This window comes from Sapajus apella, unplaced genomic scaffold (genome assembly GCF_009761245.1).
Source record: "Sapajus apella isolate SASKATOON/1434 unplaced genomic scaffold, GSC_monkey_1.0 scaffold74, whole genome shotgun sequence".
Lineage (NCBI taxonomy): Eukaryota > Metazoa > Chordata > Mammalia > Primates > Cebidae > Sapajus > Sapajus apella.
In genome coordinates this window covers 10,208,820-10,236,724 of record NW_022437014.1, presented here as the reverse complement: position 1 = coordinate 10,236,724, position 27,905 = coordinate 10,208,820, and the positions used below count along the sequence as shown (strand labels likewise).

At 44.7% G+C, this 27,905-nt stretch overlaps 2 protein-coding genes and 2 pseudogenes across 9 annotated transcripts in view; 2 read left to right on the top strand and 2 right to left on the bottom strand.

Moving 5' to 3' along the window:
- The window catches only part of NUSAP1 (nucleolar and spindle associated protein 1), a 46,950-nt gene extending 42,304 nt beyond the window's left edge, over positions 1-4,646 (top strand). For all 5 annotated transcript variants that reach the window (XM_032251258.1, XM_032251256.1, XM_032251255.1 and 2 more), the window contains exons 10-11: positions 925-1,033; positions 3,740-4,646. In XM_032251258.1, the coding sequence (XP_032107149.1) occupies positions 925-1,033; positions 3,740-3,833 (203 nt within the window). In that variant the 3' untranslated portion in view covers positions 3,834-4,646. The remainder of the gene's footprint in view (positions 1-924; positions 1,034-3,739) is intronic.
- A 150-nt stretch (positions 4,647-4,796) lies between these two features.
- LOC116532130 lies at positions 4,797-5,946 on the bottom strand (annotated as a pseudogene).
- Positions 5,947-11,319: 5,373 nt separating this feature from the next.
- On the bottom strand, positions 11,320-21,089 carry NDUFAF1 (NADH:ubiquinone oxidoreductase complex assembly factor 1). Of its 4 annotated transcripts, none has more exons than XM_032251253.1 (5): positions 20,988-21,089; positions 18,312-18,966; positions 13,560-13,745; positions 12,741-12,815; positions 11,320-11,558 (listed from the first exon to the last, which is right to left on the bottom strand). In XM_032251253.1, exons 2-5 carry the CDS (start codon positions 18,882-18,884, stop codon positions 11,409-11,411), a joined length of 984 nt encoding a protein of 327 aa, XP_032107144.1. In that variant the 5' UTR covers positions 18,885-18,966; positions 20,988-21,089; the 3' UTR covers positions 11,320-11,408. The 4 variants fall into 4 exon arrangements, with proteins under 4 accessions (XP_032107144.1, XP_032107142.1, XP_032107141.1 ...); XM_032251251.1 differs by having other exon boundaries at positions 20,692-21,031; XM_032251250.1 differs by having other exon boundaries at positions 20,866-21,013.
- Positions 21,090-26,606: 5,517 nt separating this feature from the next.
- Positions 26,607-27,167, top strand: LOC116532125 (annotated as a pseudogene).
- The last annotated feature ends 738 nt before the right edge of the window (positions 27,168-27,905 follow it).

Below are 27,905 nucleotides of genomic sequence, written 5' to 3'. Positions count from 1 at the left end.
CCTGGGTTTAAGTGATTCTTCTGCCTCAGCCTCCCAAGTAGCTGGGACCACAGGTGCATGCCACTACACCCAGCTAATTTTTGAATTTTTAGTAGAGACGGGGTTTCACCATGGCCAGGATGGTCTTGATCTCTTGACCTCATGATCCTCCTGCCTCGGCCTCCCAAAGTGTTGGAATTGCAGGCGTGAGCCACCGCACCCGGCAGTTTTTTTTTTTTAAATTGCAAATTAGCTGGGCATATTGGCTCATGCCTATACAGTAATCCCAACACTTTGGGAGGCCAAGGCAAGCAGATTGCTTGAGGACAGGAGTTCGAGACCAATATGAACAACACAATGAAACCCTCGTCTCTACTAAAAAATTCAAAAATTACCTGGGCATGGTGTCGTGCACCTATAGTCCTAGCTACTCATAAAGCTGAGCTGGAAGGATCACTTGAGCCCAGGAGGCGGACGTTGCACTGAGCTGAGATCAGATTACACCACTGCACTCGAACCTGAGTGACGGAGTAAGACTCAAAAAAAAAGTATAGGCCAGGCACAGTGGCTCACACATATAATCCTAGCACTTTGGGAGGCCAAGGCAGGCAGATCACTTGAGGTTGGGAGTTTGAGACCAGCCTGACCTGCAAGGAGAAACCTCATCTCTGCTAAAAATACAAAATTAGCTGTGCGTGGTGGTGCATGCCTGTAATCCCAGCTACTCAGGAGGCTGAGGCAGGAGAATCACTTGAACTCAGGAGGAGGAGGTGGAGGTTGCAGTGAGCCAAGATCGTGTACTCCAGAACTGGGCAACAAGAGAGAAACACCGTCTCCAAAAATATATATATATATAAATGTTGATAACAGGTAACCACAGATGAAGAGAATGAAGTTGGGAGTATAAATCAACCAATCATCTTAAAATTCTTTGTCTTAAACTAGGAAAGCTAAAACCATGGGGGCACTCTAAAGAAAATAATTATCTGAATGGGCATGTCAACAGAATTGATTTCCACAAGAAAACATACAAACAACCCCGTCTCCAGACAAAGTAAGTACCTAATTACACAGCTTTATGATTATTTTAATTTCAAAAGCAGCACCTCAGAGGTACAGAGGCTCAGTAATAGTGGTGTTTTTTGTTTTTTTTGTTTTTTTGGTTTTTTGGTTTTTTTTTTTGAGACGGAGTTTCACTCTTGTTACCCAGGCTGGAGTGCAATGGCGCGATCTCGGCTCACCGCAACCTCCGCCTCCTGAGTAGCTGGGATTACAGGCACGCACCACCATGCCCAGCTAATTTTTTGTATTTTTAGTAGAGACGGGGTTTCACCATGTTGACCAGGATGGTCTCGATCTCTTGACCTCGTGATCCACCCGCCTCGGCCTCCCAAAGTGCTGGGATTACAGGCTTGAGCCACCGCGCCCGGCCAATAGTGGTGTTTTAAGAGGAGATTAGAAGTGATATCATGTATAGAACTTTCTAAGTACATATGCGTAGGTCCCAGTGTAATGGACTCCAAAGCAGCAGGTTTGGGGTGAGGCCCAAGCACCTGCATTGTTTCCAAGGTTCTACAGGTGATTCAGAAGGAGACCCAGATTCAGAGCACTGCTCTTGCATGACTTGTCTGCCTAAACACAGTGCACATGGTTATCTCTCCAGATACCAATGTCCAACAGCTTAGGGCACCTATGTATCCGGATAGACATAAATTCCTCACTCCTAAGGAAACCAGACTTACAAAGCATCAAGGCCCTTTAAAGAGGAAAAACCCAGGATGGTCCTTAGAGGCTTCCTTCTGCATGAAAACCAGGTTAAAGCCAGAGCTCATCCTGCATTGCAGCAAGTCATAGTTGGGTCCCGATTCCCTGCCTGGACCCTCCTGACACAGGGTTACCTATCATTTGATTGGTGCCTATACCCAACTGCCACCAAGGCCTTTGCTCACTGTTATTAAGACTCGTTAACATAATCCTGGGCTTTTTTTTTTCTTTTTCTTTTTTTTTTTTTTTTTTTTTTTTGAGACGGAGTTTCGCTCTTGTTACCCAGGCTGGAGTGCAATGGCGCGATCTCGGCTCACCGCAACCTCCGCCTCCTGAGTTCAGGCAATTCTCCTGCCTCAGCCTCCTGAGTAGCTGGGACTACAGACACGCGCCACCATGCCCAGCTAATTTTTTTGTATTTTTAGTAGAGACGGGGTTTCACCGTTGTTGACTAGGATGGTCTCGATCTCTTGACCTTGTGATCCACCCGCCTCGGCCTCCCAAAGTGCTGGGATTACAGGCTTGAGCCACCGTGCCCAGCCCTCTTTTTCTTTTTCTTTTTTGTCTAATCCTCTGAGAGAAAAGCATTATGGCTAACTCAGACCCTGGTTCTAGTTCTATTCCTTTCACTATACTATGTGATTTTCAGCTTGATCTTTGACTTTGATTTCTAGGTGTAGACATTTCACATTTAAAACAAACTTTTTTTTTTTTTTTTTTTTTATCTTAGAGACAGGGTCTGGCCGGGCGCGGTGGCTCACGCTTGTAATCCCAGCACTTTGGGAGGCCGAGGCGGGTGGATCACGAGGTCAAGAGATTGAGACCATCCTGGTCAACATGGTGAAACCCCGTCTCTACTAAAACCACAAAAAATTAGCTGGGCATGGTGGCATGTGCTTGTAATCCCAGCTACTCAGGAGGCTGAGACAGGAGAATTGCTTGAACCCAGGAGGCGGAGGTTGCGGTGAGCCGAGATCACGCCATTGCACTCCAGCCTGGGTAACAAGAGCGAAACTCTGTCTCCAAAACAAAAAAAAGAGACAGGGTCTTACTTTTTGTCACCCAGGCTATAGTACAATGGCATGATCATAGCTTACTGCCTCCTTGAACTCCTGGGCAAGTGATCCTCCCACCATGGCCTCCTAAAATGCTGGGATTATAGGTGTAAGCCACTGCATCCATCCTAAACCAAATTGTAAAATAATAGGAGTTGGATTCAATCACCAAGGTGACTTCTGACTACAATTCCATGCATGATTTTATTGTTTGTGTTTTTTTGTTTGTTTGGTTTGGTTTTTTTTTTTTTTGAGTCTTGCTCTGTCACCCAAGCTGGAGTGCAATGGCGCCATCTTGGCACACTGCAACCTTGGCCTCCCGGGTTCAAGTGATTCTCCTGCCTCAGCCTCCCCAGTAGCTGGGTTTATAGGCATCAGCCATTATACTGTCTTCTTGTTGTTGTTGTTTTGGTTTGTTTTTAAGACAGAGTCTCTGTTGCCCAGGCTGTAGTGCTAAGGCGAGATCTTACCTCACTGCAATCCCTGCCTCCCTGGTTCAAGCAATTCTCCTGCCTCCGCCTCTCTAGTAGCTGAGATTACAGGCACCCACCACCATGCCTAGCTAATTTTTTGTATTTTTAGTAGAGATGTGATATCACTGTGTTAGCCAGGATGGTCTCGATCTCTTGACCTCGTGATCCATCTGCCTCAGCCTCACAAAGCGCTGGGATTACAGGCGTGAGCCACCACACCTGGCCTCCATGCCTGATTTTAGAGTGCCCTGTTAGCAAAAAGGAAAATACCAGTTTCTAGACCTTTAAAACAACGACAAACAGGTGTCAGAAACACTGGGCAGAGCATAGTGCCCTGTTAGAGTCTGTTTTACACAAGTATGCTGGATATCATTGCTTAAAAGTTTTGGTGTTAGTCCAACAACAGTCGCTTTAAAGTGTCTGTTGTGGAGCCTCACTAGAGCTTAATGTGTGACCTGTCCCTCTCAGGGAAGAGCAACGGAAGAAACATGAGCAAGAACGAAAGGAGAAGAAAGCAAAGCTTTTGGGAGTGCGAAGGGGCCTCAGTTTGGCTGAAGATTAGTAATTTTTTAACATCTTGTAAATATTTCTGTATTCTCAATTATTTTTCCTTTTGTAAATTTTTTTTTTTTTTGCATTCTTCCCCACTTTAGTCATGAGATCTTTTTCTGCTAACTGTTCATATTCTATGTCGCGTCCATGGGTTCTTCATGTGCTACAATCTCTGAAAAGACATTATCACACTAAAGCTCAAATTCTTTGGGATGGTTTTTGCTTAAGTCCCTATACAGTTCAGTTTTCTAATGAGACCCTTCCTAAGATTCTGGTCCTAGATTTTTAAAGTCAAGTTCCCCTGCTGGTTCTAGTATGAACAGAACTGCAGTCTTCTGCTAGGCAATAGCATTTACCTGTTGGCAGCTAATTATACAAGTTTCAGTAGAAATTGAACAATAACAAGAGTAGGGTAAGCTAGGGTAGAAAGGCCACGTCTTCACTCTCTAGTCTATAGAATATAGTACACTTTATGAAATGGGGCCATATGGTTTGGTTATTACATCAATATTTTATCTAGATGAAATTGTTTAGGCTCATATCCACCTTTGTTGAAATAGCCTCCTGTAATTACCATCTGTCACTCACTATATTTGCAAAAGTAAAACTCTCTGTAACTCATTCTAATGTTGCTGACTTAAAATAAAAGCTACATAGCCCTATCAAAATGTGAGGATTAATGTTCCACCAAACCTACTTCTTATTTATTTTATGGAAAAGACTAGACTTTGCTTAGTATCATGTCCATATTTCTTTCACCTCAGTGGAGCATCTGAGTTGTATACTGCTGAAGATTGTTGTCAATAACATTTTTTCTCATTGTGGTAGATGAATTCTTTGTAAACATAAGTCTTCCAAGATTTAGTTGGCTAGCTAGGCTTAACAAGAGTTTATACATAGCCTTTGTATGCCCTTTACTGGCCACTGCTTCCACTCCCAAAAGAAACAGCTATATGCTTTGTTTATATTTCCACAGCACTCTTCAGGTTTTATTAAATGCTGTTTTGAATGTACAAGGCTTTAGGACATGTCACACTCCTGGGTACTGGAAACATTCAGATTTTCCTATCAAGGGGAAGAGATCAGATCAGTCAAAAAAATTCAGGGCCAAATACACATCTGATGGAAATGTAAAATGTTACAACCACTTTGGAAAACAGTTTGCTGGTTTGTTTGAAAAGTTAACAGTACATCTACTGTGTAATCTAGCCATGCCACTAGGTAGTGAGACCTTATCTGAAAAAGAAAGAAAAAAAAAACATGATTTTTTTTTTTGATTGCTTAACTGATTTTAATAACATGACATAAAGTCCCTAGACTTGATATAATTGTTATGCAAAATACATAGGTGAATACTGTCTTCTTTTAAAAATATAAAATAAATAAGCAAGACGTGAAAATAGGCAAGTTTCCATTAAATAAATGAAAATTTTAAAAAAAGACAGTTTTGCTTTCCATGTCGTTTGAAGGGAAATTATCATTTTAAACAATATTCAAGTTTATTAAACAAATGAAAAAAGTATTATAAAATGTTTAACTTTCATCAGCTTAAAGGTTTATGTTCCTCCCAAATTTTGCATACAACTGAACTTTCAAATCTGCTAACACCCGCTGAATTGATTCCACTCTGGATTCTAAGGCTTCAATTTCTTCTTGTAAATTTTTCTTTGCTTCTTATAACATTTCTTGTGTTTCTTCTTGAGAAGGGCTAATGAAAACATCAGCAATTTGATAAGGTATCATTAAGCAGTCATCTGCAAACATGATGTCATCACAAGCATCTTCTAGGTTTTGGAGTTCTTTTTTTACTTCTATTTCTTCCTTCAGCTCTGTGACTCTACTTGTATTCCGTGCAAATTTATCTTTTGTTGATCTTCGAAAGTAACATTGATATCTTCTGCAGCTGCCTTCTTCGTGGTGGCCGCCATCTTGGGACTGGACTCAAAAACATGATCTTAAATAGAGAAAATCCTAAGGGCATCACTAAAAAGCTCCTAGAGGCCAGGTGCAGTGGCTCAAGCCTGTAATCCCAGCACTTTGGGAGGCCGAGGCGGGTGGATCACGAGGTCAAGAGATCGAGACCATCCTGGTCAACATGGTGAAACCCCGTCTCTACTAAAAATACAAAAAATTAGCTGGGCATGCTGGTGCGTGCCTGTAATCCCAGCTACTCAGGAGGCTGAGGCAGGAGAATTGCCTGAACCCAGGAGGCGGAGGTTGCGGTGAGCCGAGATCGCGCCATTGCACTCCAGGCTGGGTAACTTGAGTGAAACTCCGTCTCAAAAACAAAAAAAAAGAAAGCTCCAGCCTGGGTAACATGAGTGAAACTCCGTCTCAAAAAAAAAAAGAAAGCTCCTAGAATTAATAAATTGAGTAAGGTTGAAGCATATAAGATCAATACCCAACAATTCCAGCCAGGCACAGTGCCTCGTACCTGTAATCCCAGCACTTTAGGAGGTCAAGGCAGGCAGCAGATCACTTGAAGTCAGGAGTTGGAGACCAGCCTGGCCAACATGGTGAAACACCATCTCTACTAAAAATACAAAAATTACCGTGGTGGCAGGTGCCTGTAATCCCAGCTACTCAGGAGACTGAGACAAGAGAATCACTTGAACCCAGGAGTTGGAGGTTGCAGTGAGCAGAGATCATGCTATCGCACTCCAGCCAGGGCAACAGAGACTCCATCTCAAAAAAAAAAAAAAAAAAAAAAAATCAATATACAACAATTATATTTTTGTCTTTTGTTTTTGAGGCGAGTCTATCTCTGTCGCCAGGCTAGAGTGCAGTGGCACAATCTCTGCACACTGCAACCTCCACCTCCCCTGGAGATCAGGCTATCCTCATGTCTCGGCATTCCAAGTAGCTGGGATTACGGGCATGCACCACAATACCCAGCTAATTTTTATATTTTTATTAGAAATGGGGTTTCACCATGCTGGCCAGGCTGGCCTCAGCCTCCCAAAGTGCTGGGATTACACCACTCCCAGCCCTTAACTATTATTTTTTGTTTTTTTGTGTTTTTTAAATGGAGTCTCACTCTGTCACCAGGCTGGAGTGCAGTGGCACAATCTCAGGTCACTGCAACCTCCGTCTCCTGGGTTCAAGTGATTCTCCTGCCTCAGCCTCCCAAGTAGCTGGGAGTACAGGCAGGCGCCACCATGCCTGGCTAATTTTTGTATTTTTGGTAGAGATTGGGTTTCGCCATGTTGGCCAGAATGGTCTCAATCTCTTGACCTAGTGATCCGCCCACCTGGGCCTCCCAAAGTGCTGGGATTTCAGGCATGAGCCATGGCGCCCGGCCTAATTATTGTTTTTTCAGAGACACAGTATTGCTGTGTCATCCAGGCTGGAGTACAGTGGTAAGATCATAGCTCACTGTAGGGCCCAGGGGTCCCTCCTGAGGGAATGTGTTCTCTTTCCGGGTCCACAAGGGGGCATAATTTTAGGGGCAAGAACTTCCCAGTGCCATGCCCCACTCCCATCTCTCCATCCAGAAGATTTAAAGGTCTCTGTTTTAATTTTCGCGGCTGCGGGAAGAATCAAGTCAATCACTCCATCGGAAGTTCTAAAGAACTCCTTTCATTGGCCAGAGATCTTGGGAAGGTGGGGGTTCCTCCTAGGTTAAAAGTCCCCTTCTTCCACACCCCTTCGGACTCAATGTTTGGATTCCCCTCCCCCGCCTTTATGTGGAAGTTTTATTCCTTTTTTTCTCGTTCTCTACCTAAAATAAAATCACTTTTCTGCAACACTGTTTGGGGTCCAGTATTTCCTTTGTGAGCACACCTGGTCCCTTCTCTTATTCTTGAGAGAGCAGGAGACCAAGAACCTTGGAGAAACGTCCTCTGAGAGGACCTAAGGGCTCCCCTGAACCTCAGCACTCCTACTACAGCCTCCCAAGTAGCTGAGTCTCCAGGTGTGTGCTACTACACCTGGCTCATTTTTAATTTTTAATTTTTTTTTTTTTTTAGAGACAGGGTCTCACTATGTTGCCCAGGCTGGTCTCAAACTCCTAGGCAAGTGATCCTCCCACCTCAGCCTCCCAAAAGGCTAGGATTACAGGTGTGAACCACTGTGCTTGGCCCCAATATTTCCATATACTAGCAATGACTAATAAAAAAATGAAATTAAGGAAATTGCATGTACAAGAGTACCAAAGAGCATAAAGTAATTTAAGCTGGCACAGTGGCTGATGCCTATAATCCCAGCACTTGGGAAGGCCATGTGAAACCCTGTGTCTACTAAAAATATAAAAATTTAGTTGTGGTGGTAGGCATCTGTAATCCCACCTACTTGGGAGGCTGAGGCACGAGAATCGCTTGAACCTGGTAGGAAGAGTTTACAGTAAGCCGAGATCATGCCATTGTACTTCAGCCTGGACAACAGAGCGAGACCCTATCGCAAAAAAAAATTTAATGAAATTTAAAATTGTGGCCACGCATGGTGACACACCTATAATCCCAGCACTTTGGGAGGCCAAGGTGGGCAGATCATTAGGTCAGGACAATCCTCACCATGGTGAAACCCCATCTTCATGAAAAATACAAAAACTAGCTGGGCTTGGTGGTGCATGCCCGTAATCCCTGCTACTCAGGAGGCTGAGGCAAGAGAATCACTTGAACCTGGGAGGCAGAGGTTACGGTGAGCTGAGATTGCGCCACTACACTCCAGTCTGGGCAACAGAGGAAGACTCCGTCTCAAAAAAACAAACAAAAAACAGCATATAGAAATAAGCTCTAACGGTTGTTTTGTTTTTTTTTTTTAAACCACTAGACCTCCAGGGAGGTTTTATTTTTTAACAAAGATGCCAACACTATTCAATGGAGCAATAGTCTTTTCACCAAATGATACTGAGACAACTGGATACTCAGATGCAAAAAATGAATTTGGACCTTTATACCATATACAAAAGTTAAAATTGGCCGGGCACGGTGGCTCAAGCCTGTAATCCCAGCACTGTGGGAGGCCAAGGTGGGTGGATCACGAGGTCAAGAGATCGAGACCATCCTGGTCAACATGGTGAAACCCCGTCTCTACTAAAACTACAAAAAATTAGCTGGGCATGGTGGCGCGTGCCTGTAATCCCAGCGACTCAGGAGGCTGGGGCAGGAGAATTGCCTGAACCTGGGAGGCGGAGGTTGTGGTGAGCCGAGATCGCGCCATTGCACTCCAGCCTGGGTAACAAGAGCGAAACTCCGTCTCAAAAAAAAAAAAAAAAAAAAAAAGTTAAAATTGATCACAGGGCTGAGCACAGTGTGGCGTATGCCTATTGTCCCAGATACTTGAAAGGCTAAAGTGGGAGGATCACTTTAACCAATTCAGAGTTCGTGTTGCATTATGAGTACTCCTGTGAATAGCCCTTGCACTCCAGCCTGAGCAACACAGCAAGATCCCATCTCTTAAAAAAAAAATTCACGGCCGGGCGCAGTGGCTCATGCTTGTAATCCCAGAACCTTGGGAGGCGGAGTTGGGTGGATCATTTGAGGTCAGGAGTTTGAGACCAGCCTCACCAACATGGTGAAGCTCCATCTCCACTGAAAATACAAAAAATTAGCCAGGCATGGTAACACTTGCCTGTAATCCCAAGTACTTGGGAGGCTGAGGCAGAAGAATCACTTGAACCTGGGAGGTGTAGGTTGCAATGAGCCGAGATTAGGCCATTGCACTCCAACCTGGGAACAAGAGTGAAATGCAGTCTTAAAAATCAGGCAGGGGCCGGGCGCGGTGGCTCAAGCCTGTAATCCCAGCACTTTGGGAGGCCGAGGCAGGTGAATCACGAGGTCAAGAGATCGAGACCATGGTCAACATGGTGAAACCCCGTCTCTACTAAAAATACAAAAAATTAGCTGGGCATGGTGGCACATGCCTGTAGTCCCAGCTAGTCGGGAGGCTGAGGCAGGAGAATTGCTTGAACCCAGGAGGCGGAGGATGCGGTGAGCCGAGATCGCGCCATTGCACTCCAGCCTGGGTAACATGAGTGAAACTCCGTCTCAAAAAAAAAAAAAAAAAAAAAAATCAGGCCGGATGAGGTGGCTCACGCCTGTAATCCCAGCACTTTGGGAGGCCAAGGGAGGTAGATCATGAGGTCAGGAGTTAAGAGATCAGCCTGGCCAACATGGTGAAACCCTGTTTAAAAATACAAAAATTAGTTGGGCGTAGTGGTGGGCACCTGTAATCCCAGCTACTCTGGAAGCTGAGGCAGGAGAATTGCTTGAACTGGGAAGCAGAGGTTGCAGTGAGTTTAGATCATGCCACTGCACTCCAGCTTGGGCCACAAGCAAGACTTCACCCAAAAAAAAGAAAAAATAACAAAAACATCACAGACCTAAGTGTTAGAACTAAAATTACAAAAGTCTTAGAAGAAACCATATGAGTAAGTCTCAGTGATTTACTGAATTATTGCCTTGGGCAAGGCAATGATTTCATAGACATGACAACAAAAGTACCAGTGATAAAGATTACCAAAAAAATGTTATGAAAGAAACTACTTTATCAAAATTAAAAGTATTTACACTTAAGACATCCCCAGAAAGCAAAAACACAAGCCATAGGCTGAGTGTGGTGGTTCATGCCCATAATCCCAGCACTTTGGGAGGCCAAGGCAGGAAGATCACCCGAACCAGGAATTCAAGACCAGCCTGGACAGACAGCATGGTGAGACCCGATCTTTACAAAAAAATTAAGAATTAGAGGTTAGGAGTTCAGGACCAGCCTGGCCAACATGGTGAAACCCCATCTCTACTAAAAGTACAAAAATTAGCGAGGCATGGTAGCGAACACCTGTAGTCCCAGCTACTCGGGAGGCTGAGGCAGGAAAACTACTTGAACCTGGGAGGCAGAGGTTACAGTGAGATCACACCACTGCACTCCAGCCTGGGCAAGAGTGGGACTCTGTCTCAACAGAACAAAATGAAAATATAAGAAATCTGAAAGCAACAGAGTGGTAGAAAGGCCATAAACAGTCATCTCAGAGACTCCTGCTTTAGAAACTCCTCATGTAGGAAATGTTCCTAACAGCAACTGTTCTGACCAAAAACAGTAAGTTATTTACAGTACATTTGCATCAGTACTTGCATTCTATGAGATAAAGTACACCAGAGAACCTGGTTTCATGCTGTGTTCTCCTTATCCAGTGCCTTTTAGCAACAGCATTTTTTTTTGTTGGGGGCAGTGGGGGGCGGGGAGTCTCAGTCTGGCCCAGGCTGGTATGCAGTGGCGGTGTGATCGGCTCACTACAACCTCCAACTCCCAGTTCAAGCAATTCTGCCTCAGCCTCACAAGTAGCTGGGATTACAGGTGTGTGCCACCACACCCAGCTAATTTTTGTATTTTTAGTAGAAACGGGTTTCACTATGGTGGCCAGGCTGGTCTCTAACTGCGAACCTCAAGTGATCCGCCCGCCTTGGCCTCCCAAATTGCTGGGGTTACAGGTGTGAGCCAGCATGCCCAGCCAGCAACAGCAGTTCAAATTGTTTTAGAGAATACATTCTAGCCATTGGTTGGATTCCATTAAAGAAATATTTTATTTTGTCTATCACTGTAGATGCTAGTACCCTTAGTTCAGTAAAACAAGACTACCACATGATCTTTATTTAAAAAGTCTTGGGCTAAGCTCTGGAGAATTTTCATAAGCAAATTCTTCTGTGTGAGCTGGATCCGTAAACACTCCAATAAAATCTACCTCCAGGAAGAAAGGACCATCCACTTTATCAGCCAAGGTGAGTCCTATAGAAGCGATCTAAATTTAAAATAGAGACATTGATTAAAATCTCATACAGTGATGTACTGATAATATTCCCAGAGTTTAAAATCCCATCAGATGATTATTATTAACTGGATTTCAGTGCTATCAGCCCTTAGCAAATACATACTAGTTGTCACACAGCATACTATAAGAGGAAGTACAAGATTGCTTTTCTTTTTTTTTTTTTTTTTCTTTTTTGGGAACAAGAGTTTCACTCTTGTTACCCAGGCTGGAGTGCAATGGTGCGATCTCGGCTCACCGCAACCTCCGCCTCCTGGGTTCAGGCAGTTCTCCTGCCTCAACCTCCTCAGTAGCTGGGATTACAGGCATACGCCACCACGCCCAGCTAATGTTTTTTTTTTGTATTTTTAGTAGAGACGGGGTTTCACCATGTTGACCAGGATGGTCTTGATCTCCTGACCTCGTGATCCACCCGCCTCGGCCTCCCAAAGTGCTGGGATTACAGGCTTGAGCCACTGCGCCCGGCCAAGATTGCTTTTCTTTCCACATTCAACTTCCTCTCCTTTCCCCTTGCCACTCAAGCCTAGTGGCCGGGCACAGTGGCTCACACCTGTAATCCCAGCACCTTAGGCCGAGGCAGGTGGATCACAAGGTCAGGACTTCAAGACCAGCCTGGCCAAGATGGTAAAACCCCGTCTCTACTAAAAATACAAAAAAAAAAAAAACATTAGCTGGGCGTGGTGGCGGGCACCTGTAATCCCAGCTACTCGAGAGGCTGAGGCAGAAAATTGCTTGAACCCAGGAGGCAGAGGTTGCAATGAGCTGAGATTGTGCCACTGCACTCCAGCCTGGGCAACAGAGCAAGACTCCATCTCAAAAATATAAAAAAACCTAGTAGGGACAACATGAATGCCTAATGGAGGTTCCTGAAGGGCTCATAAACTCTTATTTTAAAGCTAAAATGGGAGGGAGGGATGGGGGGGAAAAAACCTAAAATAAAAAGTAGGCATGCTAAAAAATGATCACTCTAAAATTTCTCCAAGATAGGGTATAGCTCCTAAGAGAGGTCTGAGTCAGCCTCTGGCTGGGTGTAACAGCAGTGACCCTGAGGAGGAATTTTCATCTGCCATTCTTCCCAAATGAATTCAGTCTCACAGGAGTTCTGATTCATTAAACATGATACAGTTCTGAGTTAAAAATATAGGAATACATTACCTTGTCAACCACAATCTGACTCTGAACATCCAGAATTCTTCCACGATTAGAGAAGAAAAATTTGGAAAAAGGAATCTGAAAGAGGAAACCATTTACTTCATAACTGAAATGTTATGTTGGTTAACTGAGGCACCTGCATGGAATTGCAATGATAAAATAGCGTTTACATTTATTCTTTTTTTTTTTTTTTTTTTGAAATGGTGTCTTGTTCTGTCGCCAGGCTGACATGCAGTGGCACAATCTTGGCTCACTGCAACCTCCGCCTCCCGGGTTTAAGCCATTCTCCTGCCTCAACCTCCTCAATAGCTGGGATTACAGGCACGCGCCACCATGCCCAGCTAATGTTTTGTATTTTTAGTAGAGACGGGGTTTCACCATGTTGACCAGGATGGTCTCGATCTCTTGACCTCGTGATCCACCCGCCTCAGCCTCCCAAAGTGCTGAGGTTACAGGCTTGAGCCACCGCGCCCGGGCTTTTTTTTTTTTTTTTTTTTTTTTTGAGACAGACTTGCTCTGTCACCCAGGCTGGAGTGCAATGGCGTGATCTCAGGTCACTGGAACCTCTGCCTCCCAGGTTCAAGTGATTTTCCTGCCTCAGCCTACAGAGTAGCTGGGATTATAGGCACGCGCTACCTCACCTGGCTAATTTTTGTATCTTTTAGAAGAGACGGTGTTTCACCATGTTGGCCAGGCTGGTCTTGAACTCCTGACTTTGTAATCTGCCTACCTTGGCCTCCCAAAGTGCTGGGAATACAGGTGTGAGCCACCGCGCCCAGCCAAGACCTCATTTTTATAAACAAAGAAGACTTATGCTGTTACCTTGACCTCCTGCCAATAGGGACCCCCGCGGGTGAACATGAAGTAACTATACAGCTGATTCTTCCTCTGGATGAAATCTGTGTCCTCTATGATATTCACCATCCAAGGCCGACCATCCCCACGTACACGGAGATACAGAGTATTGAACTGGGTCCAATCATAAGGCTTCTTCCTCTCAAAAGCACCCTAAGATAATGAAAGAAAAGTTACCCTAAGATAATGAAAGAAAAGTTAATTGTACCTCATTCTCCACTATTAACAAAATATTAGTCATCACCAAGTCAGTATCATCAACAGGATTCACTATTTTTCTTTTTTGACTTTCTGCCCCATAAGGAGGCAGATAAACCCGTTGATTATTATTTTAGCACAAAATGCTGACATAGTTACGTTTCGAAGGTAATGTACAAAACACGACTGGCCCAGGACAGTGTTTTTACATGGGGAAGGCACTCACCTGTGTTCACTAAATGGAAATGAATGTATTTCTTCTATCAGGTCCCTATGGAGCAGTGGCTTCTGAGTGGCCTATTTTATGACAACTGCCTTTCCACAGGTCAGAAAACTATGAAGAATACGGCTTCAGTTTTAAAAGTGGTATTTAACAACAGCATCCATTAAATATTTGCATTAATCAATTTACATGCATAATTTAATCCTCACAACAGCGCTATGATAGGTTAGTAACATCTTACCCCATTTTACAGATAAAGAAACTGAGCTAATAACTGGTATATTCAGCTATGAAGTGGTATATTCAGTGCTGTTAAACTCCAAATCTGTGTGCTTAACAACAATCTATACTGCCTCTCTCTTCAAAAGTACAATTTGGTGTTCATTTCCAACAGCAGTTATAGCAATCTCAAGGCTACTCAGATGTCAAGAATACCAATGTCTAGATATGAAGTAATATTTATTAGCTGTTTAACTTTGGACAAGTTACTAAATTTCTCCAAGTCTGTTTCCTCATCCATAAAATCGGGATGATCTTACCTCAGGGGACTGTTGTGAGAAATAATAACGTATATAAAGTGCTTAGCACAATGACTGGCAGGACATACTTAATAACTGTTATCATCTATTTTCATTATTCCAAAATGAGTATTTGGGCCAGGTGTAGTGGCTGACACCTGTAATCCCACACTCTGAGAGGCCAAGGCGGGCAGATCACCTGAGGTCAGGAGTTCAAGACAAGCCTGGTCAACATGGTAAAACCCCGTCTCTACCAAGAAATACAAAAATTAGTCAGGAATAGTGGCACATGCCAATATTCCCAGACTCTCAGGAGGCTGAGGCATGAGAATTGCTTGAACACGGGAGGCGGAGGTTGCAATGAGCCAAGATCACACTACCACAATCCAGCCTGGGTGACAGAGTAAGACTCTGTCTGGAGGTCTGAAGTTAGAGACCAGCCTAGGCAACAAGGTGAAACCCCGTCTCTACTAAAAATGCAAAAATTAGCCAGGTGTAGCAGCGGGCGCCTGTAATCCCAGCTACTTGGGAGGCTGAGACAGGAGAATCACTTGAACCCGGGAGGAGGAGGATGCAGTGAGCCAAGATCGTGCCACGCACTTCAGCCTAGGCAACAAAGAGCAAAACTCCCTCTAAAAAAAAAAGAACGAAAAAGAAAAACAAAGGATATTTGGCCATTGAGTTATTTTCTACTCTGGACTGACCAAATCCATTCTGAAGATTTTTAGGGCCTATAAAAAAAACAAGCAGCTGTGTATCATTTGTTGAATCTGAAAGAACTTATGCCTTTTTCTCTTACTATTATATGGAGAGAAGGAGTTAATATTATTCCTGACATTTGCCTTTCTCCTAAAAGCACCAATATCCAAGCAAGCATTCCAGGAGCTGTGGCCAGGGACAGGCATAGAAGCCCGTCCAGGGCAGCCATGAAACAGGTCAGCAAAATTCACAAAAAGTCAGAGGTTGCTGGGAAGACAAAGGAATTAATCTAAATAACTTTAGAAAACAGTGTCTTAACTGAGAACCACAAGATGAGAGACAAAATAAACTGTACATAAACACTGTAGTTAGTAAGTTGTTTCTTACAGGGTAACAAGCTAAAAATTCTGACACTGCTTTACGTATATACTAGGGTTGAATTAATAATAAATGGATAATAGATAGCAGTATACAGGTTTCTCACTGTTAGAGAGGGAAGTTACAAATAAGCAAGAGAAGAAAGGCTAGAATGAACCTTGCGGTACAGGATTAGAATCAGAGACAACAGTATGAACTCATGTTTAGTATAATATAGACAGAAATGAATAAATAATTACAGACATGCGTATATACACAGGTTAGTACACATATATCTATTTCTTAGCTGTGTCCACTAAAAGGACCTAGAAATAGTGAGAACCTAGTAGCAACAAGCATACACAACCCAGATCTTGGTGTCTAACAAAAAAACGTGAATCGGCATAACAAAGAACAAAATCACATCCTTTACAGCAACATGGATACACCTGGAGGCCATTATCCTAAATGAATGAACTCAGAAACAGAAAACTAAAAACCACATGTTCTCACTTGTAAGTGAAAGCTAAACACTGGATATGTACAGACATAAATAGGGAAACAATAAACACTGGAGTTCCATAAGTGGGGAAGGAGTCAGTGGGGCAAGGGTTGAAAAACTACCAAATGAGTACTATATTCACTATTTGGGTGATGGGATCAATGGAAGCCCAAACCTCAGCAACATGCAATATAAACCCATGTAACAAACCTGCACATGTACCCGAGTCTAAAATTTAAAACAGTCAGGCACACTTTAGGTGACTGAGGCAGGAGGATTGCTTGAGCCCAGGAATTCAGGACAAGCCTGGGCAATATAGTGAGACCTCATCTCCACAGAAAATTTAAAAATTAACGAAGCGTGGTGGCCCACACCTGTAGTCCCAGCTACTCAGGACGCTGAGGTGTGAGGATCACCTGAGCATGGGAGGCAGGGGTTGTAGTGAGCTGAGATTGAGCCACTGTGCTCCAGCCTGGACAACAGAACAAGACCCTGTATCAAAAAAATAACTAAAATAAAATTTAAAAACAGCCTGAGTGACATAGCAAGACCTCGATTCTACTTAAAAAAAATTATGCCAGTTGCAGTGGCTCATGCCTGTAATCCCAATACTTTGGGAGGCCAAGTTGGACAGATCACCTGAGGTCAGGAGTTCAAGACCAGCCTGGCCAACATGGTGAATCCCCGTCTCTAAATAAATTAGTATGATGGAGGGTGCCTGTAATCCTAGCTGCTCAGGAGGCTGAGGTGGGAAAGTCACTTGCACCCAGGAGGCAGAGGGTGCAGTGGGCTGAGCTCGTAACAGCACTCCAGCCTGGGTGATAGACAAGACTCCGTCTCAAAAACAAACAAAAAAATTAGCCAGGCATACACAAGCCTGTATTCCTAGCCACTTCATAGGTTGAGGTAGGATCATTTCACCCCAGATATAGAGGTTTCCATCAGCTATGATCATGCCATTGCACTCCAGCCTGCGTGACAGAACCCATATTTCAAAAAGAAAACCTTCGCTGGACGAGGTGGTGTAAGCCTGTAATCCCAGCTACTCAGGAGGCTGAGGCAAGAGAATCACTTGAACCTGGGAGGCAGAGGTTGCAGTGAGCCAAGATCGCGCCATTGCATTCCAGCCTGGGTGACCGAGTAAGACTCCATCTCAAAAAAAAAAAAAAAAAAGAAAAAGAAGGAAACAATGTGGAACTGTCACAGATCAGACAAAACTAAGGATACATGACAACTAAATGTAACATAGTATCCTGAATGGGATACTGAAACAGAAAAAGGATTTTAGTGGAAAAACTAATGAAATTCAAATAAAGTCTATAATTTAGTTAATAGTGACAGACCAATGTTTCCTAATCATGACAAATACAGTATAGTAATGTAAAATGTGAACAATAGGAGAAGCTGGGTGAGAGGAAAATGGGAAGTCTCTGTATTGCAATTTGTCTATAAATCTACAACTATTCTAAAATTAAAATTTTACTTAAAAAAAAAAAAAAAAAGCAGGGTGTGGGGAGAAAGCAAGCCACAGGCTGACCCTACATCCACTCTATAAAACCACTGGCCATTACAGAGGTTGTGGTCTTTGTTAGAGGAGACACAAATCTCTCCAAAAGTCTTTCAAATGTCTAACCTCTCAGGATTCCTGAAATATAACAATGCTCATTCCTGGCCCAAACCAATTCCCAGAAACAAGTAACTACTCCTCAGAAACCACTTCCCCCTTGTGCTTCCACTTTACACTTGTGCCCGATATTTATTTATCCCCATACACAGGTGAGGTGCCCACATGTAACATGCAAGGTGTTTTCCTTAACAGAAACAAAAGCTATCTGCTGGCCGGGCGCAGTGGCTCAAGCCTGTAATCCCAGCACTTTGGGAGGCCGAGGCGGGTGGATCACGAGGTCAAGAGATCGAGACCATCCTGGTCAACATGGTGAAACCCCGTCTCTACTAAAAATACAAAACATTAGCTGGGCATGGTGGCGCGTGCCTATAATCCCAGCTATTGAGGAGGCTGAGGCAGGAGAATTGCCTGAACCCAGGAGGCGGAGGTTGCGGTGAGCAGAGATCGCGCCATTGCACTCCAGCCCGGGTAACATGAGTGAAACTCCATCTCAAAAAAAAAAAAAAAAAAAAAAAAGCTATCTGCTATAGTTTATGCTACAATGAAGTTCACCCCGCCCACCTCACTAGAAAACATGGCTCCTGGCCTCACCTACCCTTCGAATCCTGGATATCATTGCACAGTACCCACTTTGACGACTCTCCCCAACCTGAGGCACCTCAGAGCTCAGAGTTCCATATAGCAATGCACTTTGGTTATTCTTGCCCATTTTCAAAAACACTTCACTTCTGCCTCCAATCGTCTTATCAGAAGTCACTTTCCACTTATCCAAATCTTCTTTCCCCCGGAATTGCCAGACAACCTTGGCTTGTTCCAGCAAGACCTCATGCAGAGGGCGGCCTTCTGGTCCTATCCAATGATCCACAGTTTCATCCTTCAAACGCCACAAATGGTCTATTACTTCATCTCTAATTGCTTTATCAAAACTAACTTCAGGCTTCTCCTCAACAGAAGTTATATCCAAAGCAACTTCTTTCTGGTGATCTCCTTGCAAACTCCCGTCAGTCTTCCTCTGTGAGGAGTCTTTGCCAGGAGAAGCCACTGGTTTCTGAAGGCTACTGGAATAGTTTGCAAAGCGAATACCCAAAAATGGATACAAGGCAGCAGTTGGCTTTGAGCATTTTCTGAGAATATAAGTGCCATGCAGCAATTTGTGAACCAAAGCCATGGTACAAAAAAATCAAAATGTTAAGTTTCTTCCTGGGCTACCAAGGGCTACCAAGAAGCTTCAGCAAATAGCCCAATTCTACCTATAACAGAAGAGACATTGAAGAATTATCAGTATAGCAATAAATGCATCACAATATCAAAGTCAACAGAAATCAGGTATTTTGAAATTTGTAAACTTATTTTATTTGCTTATTATTATTTGAGACAAGGTCTTGCTCTGTGGCCCAGGCTGGAGTCCAGTGGCACAATCACAGCTCACTGTAGCCTCTACCTTCCGGGCTCAGGCGATCCTCCCATCTCAGCGTCCCAAGTAGCTGGGAATACACGCACACACCACCATGTCCAGCTAATTTTTAAATTTTTTGTAGAAATGGGCTGGGCGCAGTGGCTCATGCCTGCAGTCCCAGCACAATGAGAGGCCTAGGCAGGTGGATCACAAAATCAGGAGATCAAGACCATCCTGGCCAACATAGTGAAACCCCATCTCTACTAAAATACAAATAAATTAGCTGGGCATGGTGGCACACACCTGTAGTCCCAGCTACTCGGGAGGTTGAGGCAGGGGAATCACTTGAACCTGGAAGGCAGAGGTTGCAGTGAGCCAAGATTGTGTCACTGCACTCCAGTTTGGTGACAGAGCAAGACTCTGTCTTAACAAAAAATAATAAAATATTGCCGGGCGCAGTGGCTCAAGCCTGTAATCCCAGCACTTTGGGAGGCCCAGGCGGGCTCACGCCTGTAATCCCAATACTTTGGGAAGCCAAGATGGGTAGATCACCTGAGGACAGAAGTTTGAGATCAGCCTGGCCAACATGGTGAAATCCCCTCTCTACTAACAATAAAAAAATGAGCCAGGCGTGTTGGCAGATGCCTGTAATCCCAGCTACTCAGGAGCCTGAGGCAGGAGAATCACTTGAACCCAGGAAGCGGAGGTTGCAGTGAAAAATCTTACCACTGCACTTCACCCTGGGCAACGACAACGAAACTCCGCCTGAAAAAAAAAAAGACAGAGCGAGATATGGGGGTCCTGCTCTGTCACCCAGGCTGAAGCACGGTGGCAAGATCGATAGCTCATTGTAGCCCTGAACTCCTGGGCCCTGGGCTCAAAGTGATCCTCCCACCTCAGCCTTCCAGATAGCTGAGACTACAGGTACACACCACCATGCCCAGCTAATTTAAAAAAATAAATAAAAATTATAGCCCGCCACGGCGGCTCATGCCTGTAATGCCATTACTTTGGAAGGCTGATGCAGGCAGATCACTTGATGTCAGGAGTTGGAGACCAGCCTGCCCAACATGTTAAAACTCCAACTCCATTAAAAATACAAAAATTAGGCCGGGTGCAGTGGCTCATGCCGGTAATCCCAGCACTTGGGAGACCGAGGCAGGCGGACCACGAGGTAAGCAGTTCAAGACAGCCTGACCAATATCGTGAAATCCCGTCTCTACTAAAAATACAAAAATTAGACAGGTGTGGAAACTGGGAGGCGCAGAGGTTGCACTGAGCCAAGATCGCGTCACTGCACTCCAGCCTGGGTGACAGAGCGAGACTCCGTCTCACCAAAAAAAAAAAAAAAATTGCAAATAAAAATATATATATATATATTTTCCAAACCCTCTGTAGTGTTATTTCTCTAATAATATAACTTTAATTATAAATGCTTCGTTTCATTTTTTTTCTACCAGTAAACTGAAAATCTAACCTATTAACTACACAATACGGCCCTGAGGTTGACGGTGGGTTTCGACATCATAATCCATGCAGCTAGAGGCGAGTACGATTAGTAAAGATATCCGTAGCTTACCAAATTCCAGAAACTGCTGTGTTTCATTGACTGCTCACAACAACCCTGAGAGAAGCACTATTATTATTTCAATTACAGAGACGAGGAAACTGACGTTCCAAGACTAATTTACCCAAGGTCACAAGTAGTGAGTGGCAAAACTCCCCCACCTCGGCGTTTACCTCCCACACTTACCGCCCGGCCTGCGGAGGCTGGACGTTCGCCGCGCTGGAGCAGCCCCCTCAACCCTCAAGTGCTAGGGCTTTGTCGCCTCCCCACGCCCAGGACACATCAACCACCTGTCTGCGACCGCTCACCTCCGGAACCTCTAGTGTGACTTCCGCCCGGAAGCCACTTTTCCCGTATAGGTCCATCTGCTTTTCCCTTCCGATACCAAACAAGGCAACAGAATACTCAAGTTCCGTCAGGGTATAGAAGCCCAGGAAGGATACCAAAGATGGCGTAGTCCAGCTAACTGTTTTTGGTCCACCTGGTCGCCAGTTCTGAGAAAGTGGGGAGAATTCAGATAAGCTTTTCGCCTCTCCTTCCTGTATCCTTTCAGGTGTCTAACTCCATCCCTGCATCTTTCAAATAGAATCCAGTTATTGCTAGCACCCCTTCGCCCCCAGACGCCTGTATCCCATCTTTCCTTATCTCTCTCCCCTCAGTCCCCACAAGAATTGCCCAAAGCCTCAAAAGGCCGGTTCTGCTGGAATTGCCCCCTTGAATTCTTGAGAATCCACCACGCACCGGGACAGCAGCGGGTCCTACCAACCCTTCCCTAGTCCCGACCCCGCAGTTCCGCAGAGCTTCAGTTTGTATGTTTGTACCTGGTGCACATCTCTGTTAAAGAACTTTAAAAAAAATTTTTTTTTAGACAGTCTCACTCTGTCGCCCAGGCTGGAGTGCAGTGGCGCAATCTTGGCTCACTGCAACCTCCGCCTCCCGGGTTGGAACAATTCTCCTGCCTCAACCTCCCGAGTAGCTGGGACTACAGGAGGAGCACACCACCACACCCGGCTAATTTTTGTATTTTTAGTAGAGGCGGGGTTTCACCATGTCTCGAAATACTGACATCGTAATCCGCCCGCCTCAGCCTCCCAAAGTGCTGGCATTACATACGTGAGGCACCATGCCCTGCCAAAGTACTTAAACATTGTATCTCTCTTTTTTTTTAATCTGTTTTTTTTTTTTTCCTTGCTGCCAGTGAAGACAGAATCAACATTGTATCTTAATTATTCACTCACATCTCACTTCCTCCTCCACGCCTTCTTGAGTCCAGAACTGCGCTGTTTTTCCTTTCCCCAGAACCTACCATGGTGGCAGGAATTTAGTGCTTAGTGTGAATTTCAGACCATATAGCTCTGTCACACCTTTGTTCTCAAGTTTTGAAGGAGCTCACCAAATGCAGTAGCTTTTTCCATGTTTTCTCCATCACTAGTTTCCGGGCCACTTCCTCTTCTTGAAATTATACTTGGTTTCCCTAGACTCTACACTTCCCTCCTCAAACCTTCCCTCTCTGCCCCCATTACTGACTCTTCTATTCTTTTCCCACAACCTTTAATGCAGGCCATCTCCATGCCCGCATTCATTCATTCATTCATTCATTCATTCATTTATTTTGAGCCAAAGTCTCCCTCTGTCTTCCCAGGTGGAGTACGGTGGGGTGATCTCGGCTCACTGCATCCTCGCCTCCCGGGTTCAAGTGATTCCTCTGCATCAGCCTTCCAAGTAGCCGGGATTAGAGACGTGCGCTACGGCACCCGGCTAATTTTTTTTATTTTTAGTAGAGGCAGAGTTTTGCCATGTTGGCCAGGCCGGTCTCCAACTCCTGACCTCATTTGATCCACCCACCTCAGCCTTCCAAAGTGTTGGGATTACAGATGTCAGCCACCACATCTGGCTGTTTGCCAGTTTTTTTAAGTATAGGAAACCCCATTTGTATTTATTACTAGTAGAGAAAGGAAGGCTGGAAGAGAGAAAAATTATTCAGTTAGAAAGGAAAGACATGACAATGCCAAGCAGAAGAAAGGCTGGAGGCATTAGGGGAAGGAAAGAAAGACAAAGAGCAGAGGGGAAATTATTATGTAGGTTAACACAACCATGTCTGTAGCACCTTCTTCCTTGGCTTCCCAGGCAGTGGTAGTGGGCTCCACTAGATCTTAACTATAGCTTTGTTCACAACAAAACTGAAACCTGACTGGGTGTGGTGGCTCATGCTTGTAATCCCAGCACTTTGGGAGGCTGAGGCAGGTGAATTACGAGGTCAGGAGTTCAAGACCAGCCTGGCCAACATGGTGAAACCCTGTCTCTATTAAAAATACAAATATTAGCCCGGTGTGGTGGTGAGCACTTGTAATCCCACCCACTTGGGAGGCTGAGGCAGGAGAAAGGCATGAACCAGGGGACACGGAGGTTGCGGTGAGCCGAGATCTTGCCATTGCACTCCAGCCTGAGTGACAAGAGTGAAACTCCGTCTCAAAAAACAAAACAACAACAAAAACTGAAACCTATCTAAATTAGACATGGAGACAACAAGGAACAACCTATCTATTTGTAGACATAGGGCAGACAAATGTCATAAATGATAATATGACAGGCTGGGCATGGTGGCTCATGCCTGCAATCCAAACACTTTGGAGGCCAAGGTGGGCGAATCACCTGAGGCCAGGAGTTCAAGATCAGTCTGACCAACATGGTGAAACCCCGTCTTGATAAAAAAAAAAAAAAAATTAAAAAATTAAAATTAAAAAAAATGATAATATGACAAAGGGAAGAAAGTGAAGCAAACTAAAAGTAAAATTTTGATGCCACATAAGAAAAAGCACTCGGAGATAAATCCTCTTAGCAAGGCAGTTTACTTCTGTAGAAGGGTGCGGCTCATGGATGGAGCAATGGTGGCCACACACTTGGGCAAGTGGGGAAAAGGGTACTTTTGCCTAACAGGGGTGGACCCTACTACTGTGTTGTTCCCCTATTGGCTAGGATTACACCGCACAAGCTAGACTAATACCGACTGGCTATTTTAAAGAGAGCAGGAGTCTGAGCTGGAGTGGCAGGGTAGGTGTTTTGGTGGGAAGGACAGTTACAGGCGGGTCAGAGCAGGTAGCCAGAGGTGACCTAGGTCAGAGAAGGTGACCAGAGCAGGTGACTGGAGCAGGTGACCAGGATGAGTCAGAATGGAGCTAGGGGCCAGGGGAACAGATATGAACTACTGATTAGAACTGGTGGAGAAAGTTGTTTACTGGAATTACAAAGAAGTTAAACTTTAAAATAGAGAATTAAAGAATAAGAGGGCTGAACATACTGACATACTGATTCTTTGAAGAGCAACTTGGGGTTCACTATAACAAAATGAATAGTAAGAACATCATTTGAAAGACTGGGACCAGAGGCCACTGAAGCTGTTCTGAATCAGGACATGAATGAGTAAAGCCCTGTAATCCCCTATAATGCAGGCAGTGAACAAAGAGTCAGAGGTGTTGTTCAGCCCTGGCCAACCTTAGAAGGTAGCAGGATTGTTTTTTGTTTTGTTTTGGAGACAGAGTCTCACTCTGTCACCCAGGGCAAGGTGCAATGGCCCAATCTCGACTCACTGCAACCTCTGCCTCCCAGGCTCAAGTAATCCTCCTGTCTCAGCCTCCTGAGTAGCTGGAACTACAGGTGCACGCCACCACCATGCCTGGCTAAGTTTTGTAGTTTCAGTAGAGACAGGGTTTCTCCATGTTGGCCAGCCTGGTCTCAAACTCCTGATCTCAAGTGATGTGCCCACCTTGGCCTCCCAAAGTGCTGGTATACAGATATGAGTCACTGCACCTAGCCAGGATAATTTTTTGTTTGTTTGTTTTGAGACAGAGTCTAACTCTGTTGCCGAGGCTAGAGTGCAGTGGCGTGATCTCGGTTCACTGCATCCTCCACCTCTGAGTTAAAGCAATTCTCCTGCCTTAGCCTCCCGAGTAGCTGGAATTACAGACACCCACCACAATGCCCGGATAATTTTTGTAGTTTTAGTAGAGACAGGTTTTCACCATGTTGGTCAGACAGGTCTCGATCACCTGACTTCAGGTGATCCACCCGCCTTGGCCTCCAAAAGTGCTGGGATTACAGGCATAAGCCACTGTGCCCAGCTTCTTTTTTTTTTTTTTTTTTTAAGCCACTGAGTTTGTGTTAAACATGATCCTAATGTCATTTCCAATCAGTATGATAATACATATATTTAAAATGTTTGCCTGATTCTTGGAAATTTTTGGTAAATGTACAAAAAAGCTAGCTATTATTGCTGAATGCTAGGACAGACTTGCTCAGCAAGTACACAGTACAGTACAAGGCATGTCATCAAACAAATAACTGAAGCACAGTTAGAGAGAAACTATAGAGAGGGAGGCACTAGGTACAAGACTGGCCCAAAGAAGGGTATAATGAGCACTTATGGGCTAGACATTGAGTTTAGCAAGTCTCAGGCATTTTCTCTTTTAATTCTCAGAACAATTCTGTGATGTAGGTACTCATATTACATGTTAAGTAACATGCTAATCACATGCTTGTCAGAGCTGTCGAAGTGGCACAGCTGGAATTCAAGCCATGTCTGTCTGCTAAATCCAGGATACATGCTCCTTCATTACACTGTATCATGTCTGCTCATCTGAGTTAGGGAGTAGTTCCTAGAGGAAGACCATGCGCTGAGCATTGAAGGATAGGGCATTTAACAGACAGATGAGAGGGAGAAGGGCACTCCAGGTGAGGGAGCATGTAGCATAATACAAAGGCAGGGAGTTATGAAACAGACCGTGTGCCTGTAGAAATGGAAGACTTCCACTTGTCAGAATAGTGATGATTTCTACTGTCTAAACAAGATAGTCAAGTCCAGGGCCATGCACTTATCATACCGTGTCTTTTTTTTTTTTTTTTTTTGAGACGGAGTCTCACTCTGTCGCCAGGCTGAAGTGCAGTGGCATGATCTAGGCTCACTGCAACCTCCACCTCCCAGTTTCAAGTGATTCCCCTTCCTCAACCTCCTGAGTAGCTTAGACTACAGGCACATGCCGCCACGCCTGGCTAATTTTTTTGTATTTTAGTAGAGATGGGGTTTCACCATGTTGCCCAGGCTGGTTTCAATCTCCTGATCACATGATCTGCCTGCGTTGGCCTCCCAAAGTGCTGGGATTACAGGCATGAGCCACCACACCCAGCCTCCACACCATGTCTCTTAACACTTACCACAATCTTGTAAGACAGATGATATTTCCCTCCTTTATCACTGAAGGGAATGAAACTCAGAGAGGTTAGGTGATGCAACCAAGTTCACAGAGACAAGCAAGTGTGAGAACTAGCCTCTGAATGCAGGTCTGGTAAGCTCTATGCACTAATTTGGATTAAAGGATGAGGTGAGAGCAGGAGAGGGAAGCAGGATAGCAGTTTCTCAACTATTTTTTGCTGTGACCCATAACAAGAAATGTAATTTGCTATGACCTAGAATATACATAATATATATGTGGTGACATTATCTAGCCCTCATCCACATCCACTTAGTCTGTACCTCTGGGCATGTTGGAGGATAATACCTCTCTGCCTCTTTGCAATTAGGAAGTCACCTGACTAGCTCTGGCCAATATATTATGAGGAGAAGTGAACATTTATCAATCCTGGCCAAAACATGGCATTTCAGGTCCAAGATCATCCAGTGAGGCCAGGCACAGTGGCGTCATCACCTGTGATCCCAACACTTTGGGAGACTGAGGCAGGCGGATCACTTGAGGTCAGGAGTTAGAGACTAGCCTGGCCAGCATGGTGAAACCCCATCTCTACCCAAAATACAGAAAATTAGCCAGGCATGTTGGTGAGCATCTGTAATCCCAGCTACTCCGGAGGCTAAGGCAGGAGAATTGCTTGAGCCCGGAAGGCAGAGGTTGCAGTGAGCCAAGAGGGCACCACTTCACTCCAGCCTGGGTGACAGGGCGAGACTTTGTCTCAAAACAAACAAACAAACAAACAAAAAGGAAAAAAAAAAGGCAAATTTCTGAACCAATCCCTAGGGCCAGAGAGGTGAGATATGCTGATTGGATAAAACCAGTTAGCAGGCCTAACTGGATATGGTGGCAGGTTTGTTTCTTGCTACAGCTGGAACTCCAGGTATTGTCTTCGCTGTTTTGTGTCCTCTGCTCCTACAGGCCCAATCTCTGTGGTCCAGTGACCTGCTGGTACTGGAGATCCACAACTAAGATGCCAGGGCCCTCTGGAAGCCTAGAAATGGGAGTGTTGACATTTAAAGATGTGGCCATAGAATTCTCTCTCGAGGAGTGGCAATGCCTGGACACTGCACAGCAGAATTTATATACGGATGTGATAGAGAACTACAGAAACCTGATCTTCCTGAGTATTGCTGCCTCTAAGCAAGACATGATCACCTGCCTGGAGCAAGGAAAAGAGCCTTAGAATGTGAAAAGACTTGAGACGGTAGCTGAACTCCCAGAGTTTTGCTCCTGTCACCCCGGCTGGAGTGCAGTGGCACAGTCTCAGCTCACTGCAGCTTCCGCCTCCCAGATACAAGTGATTCTCCTGTCTCAGCCTCCCATGTAGCTGGGATTATGGGCGCCTGCCACAATGCTCAGCTAATTTTGTATTTTTAGTAGAGACAAGGTTTCACCATGTTGCCCAGGCTGGTCTCAAACTCCTGACCTCAGGTGATCCACCTACCTCAGTTATCCAAAGTGCTAGGATTACAAGTATGAGCCACTAGGCTCAGTCTATTCATGTTTCTTCTTAATAACCAATAATCATTTGCTATAATTGTTTCCTGTCTGTGATGCCACAGTCTTTCTGCTGCTGTAAAACTTAGTCTCAGCTGACTCAAACAGTCAAAGAATACCACTATTTCTTTCAGAACTTTATGTAATGAGAGACAGGAACCAGTGTCTGTAAAAGCCCCTACTGGGCCGGGCGCGGTGGCTCAAGCCTGTAATCCCAGCACTTTGGGAGGCCGAGGTGGGTGGATCACGAGGTCAAAAGATCGAGACCATCCTGGTCAACATGGTGAAACCCCGTCTCTACTAAAAATACAAAAAATTAGCTGGGCATGGTGGCACGTGCCTGTAATCCCAGCTACTAAGGAGGCTGAGGCAGGAGAATTGCCTGAACCCAGGAGGCGGAGGTTGCGGTGAGCCGAGATCGCGCCATTGCACTCCAGCCTGGGTAACAAGAGCGAAACTCCATCTCAAAAAAAAAAAAAAAAAAAAAAA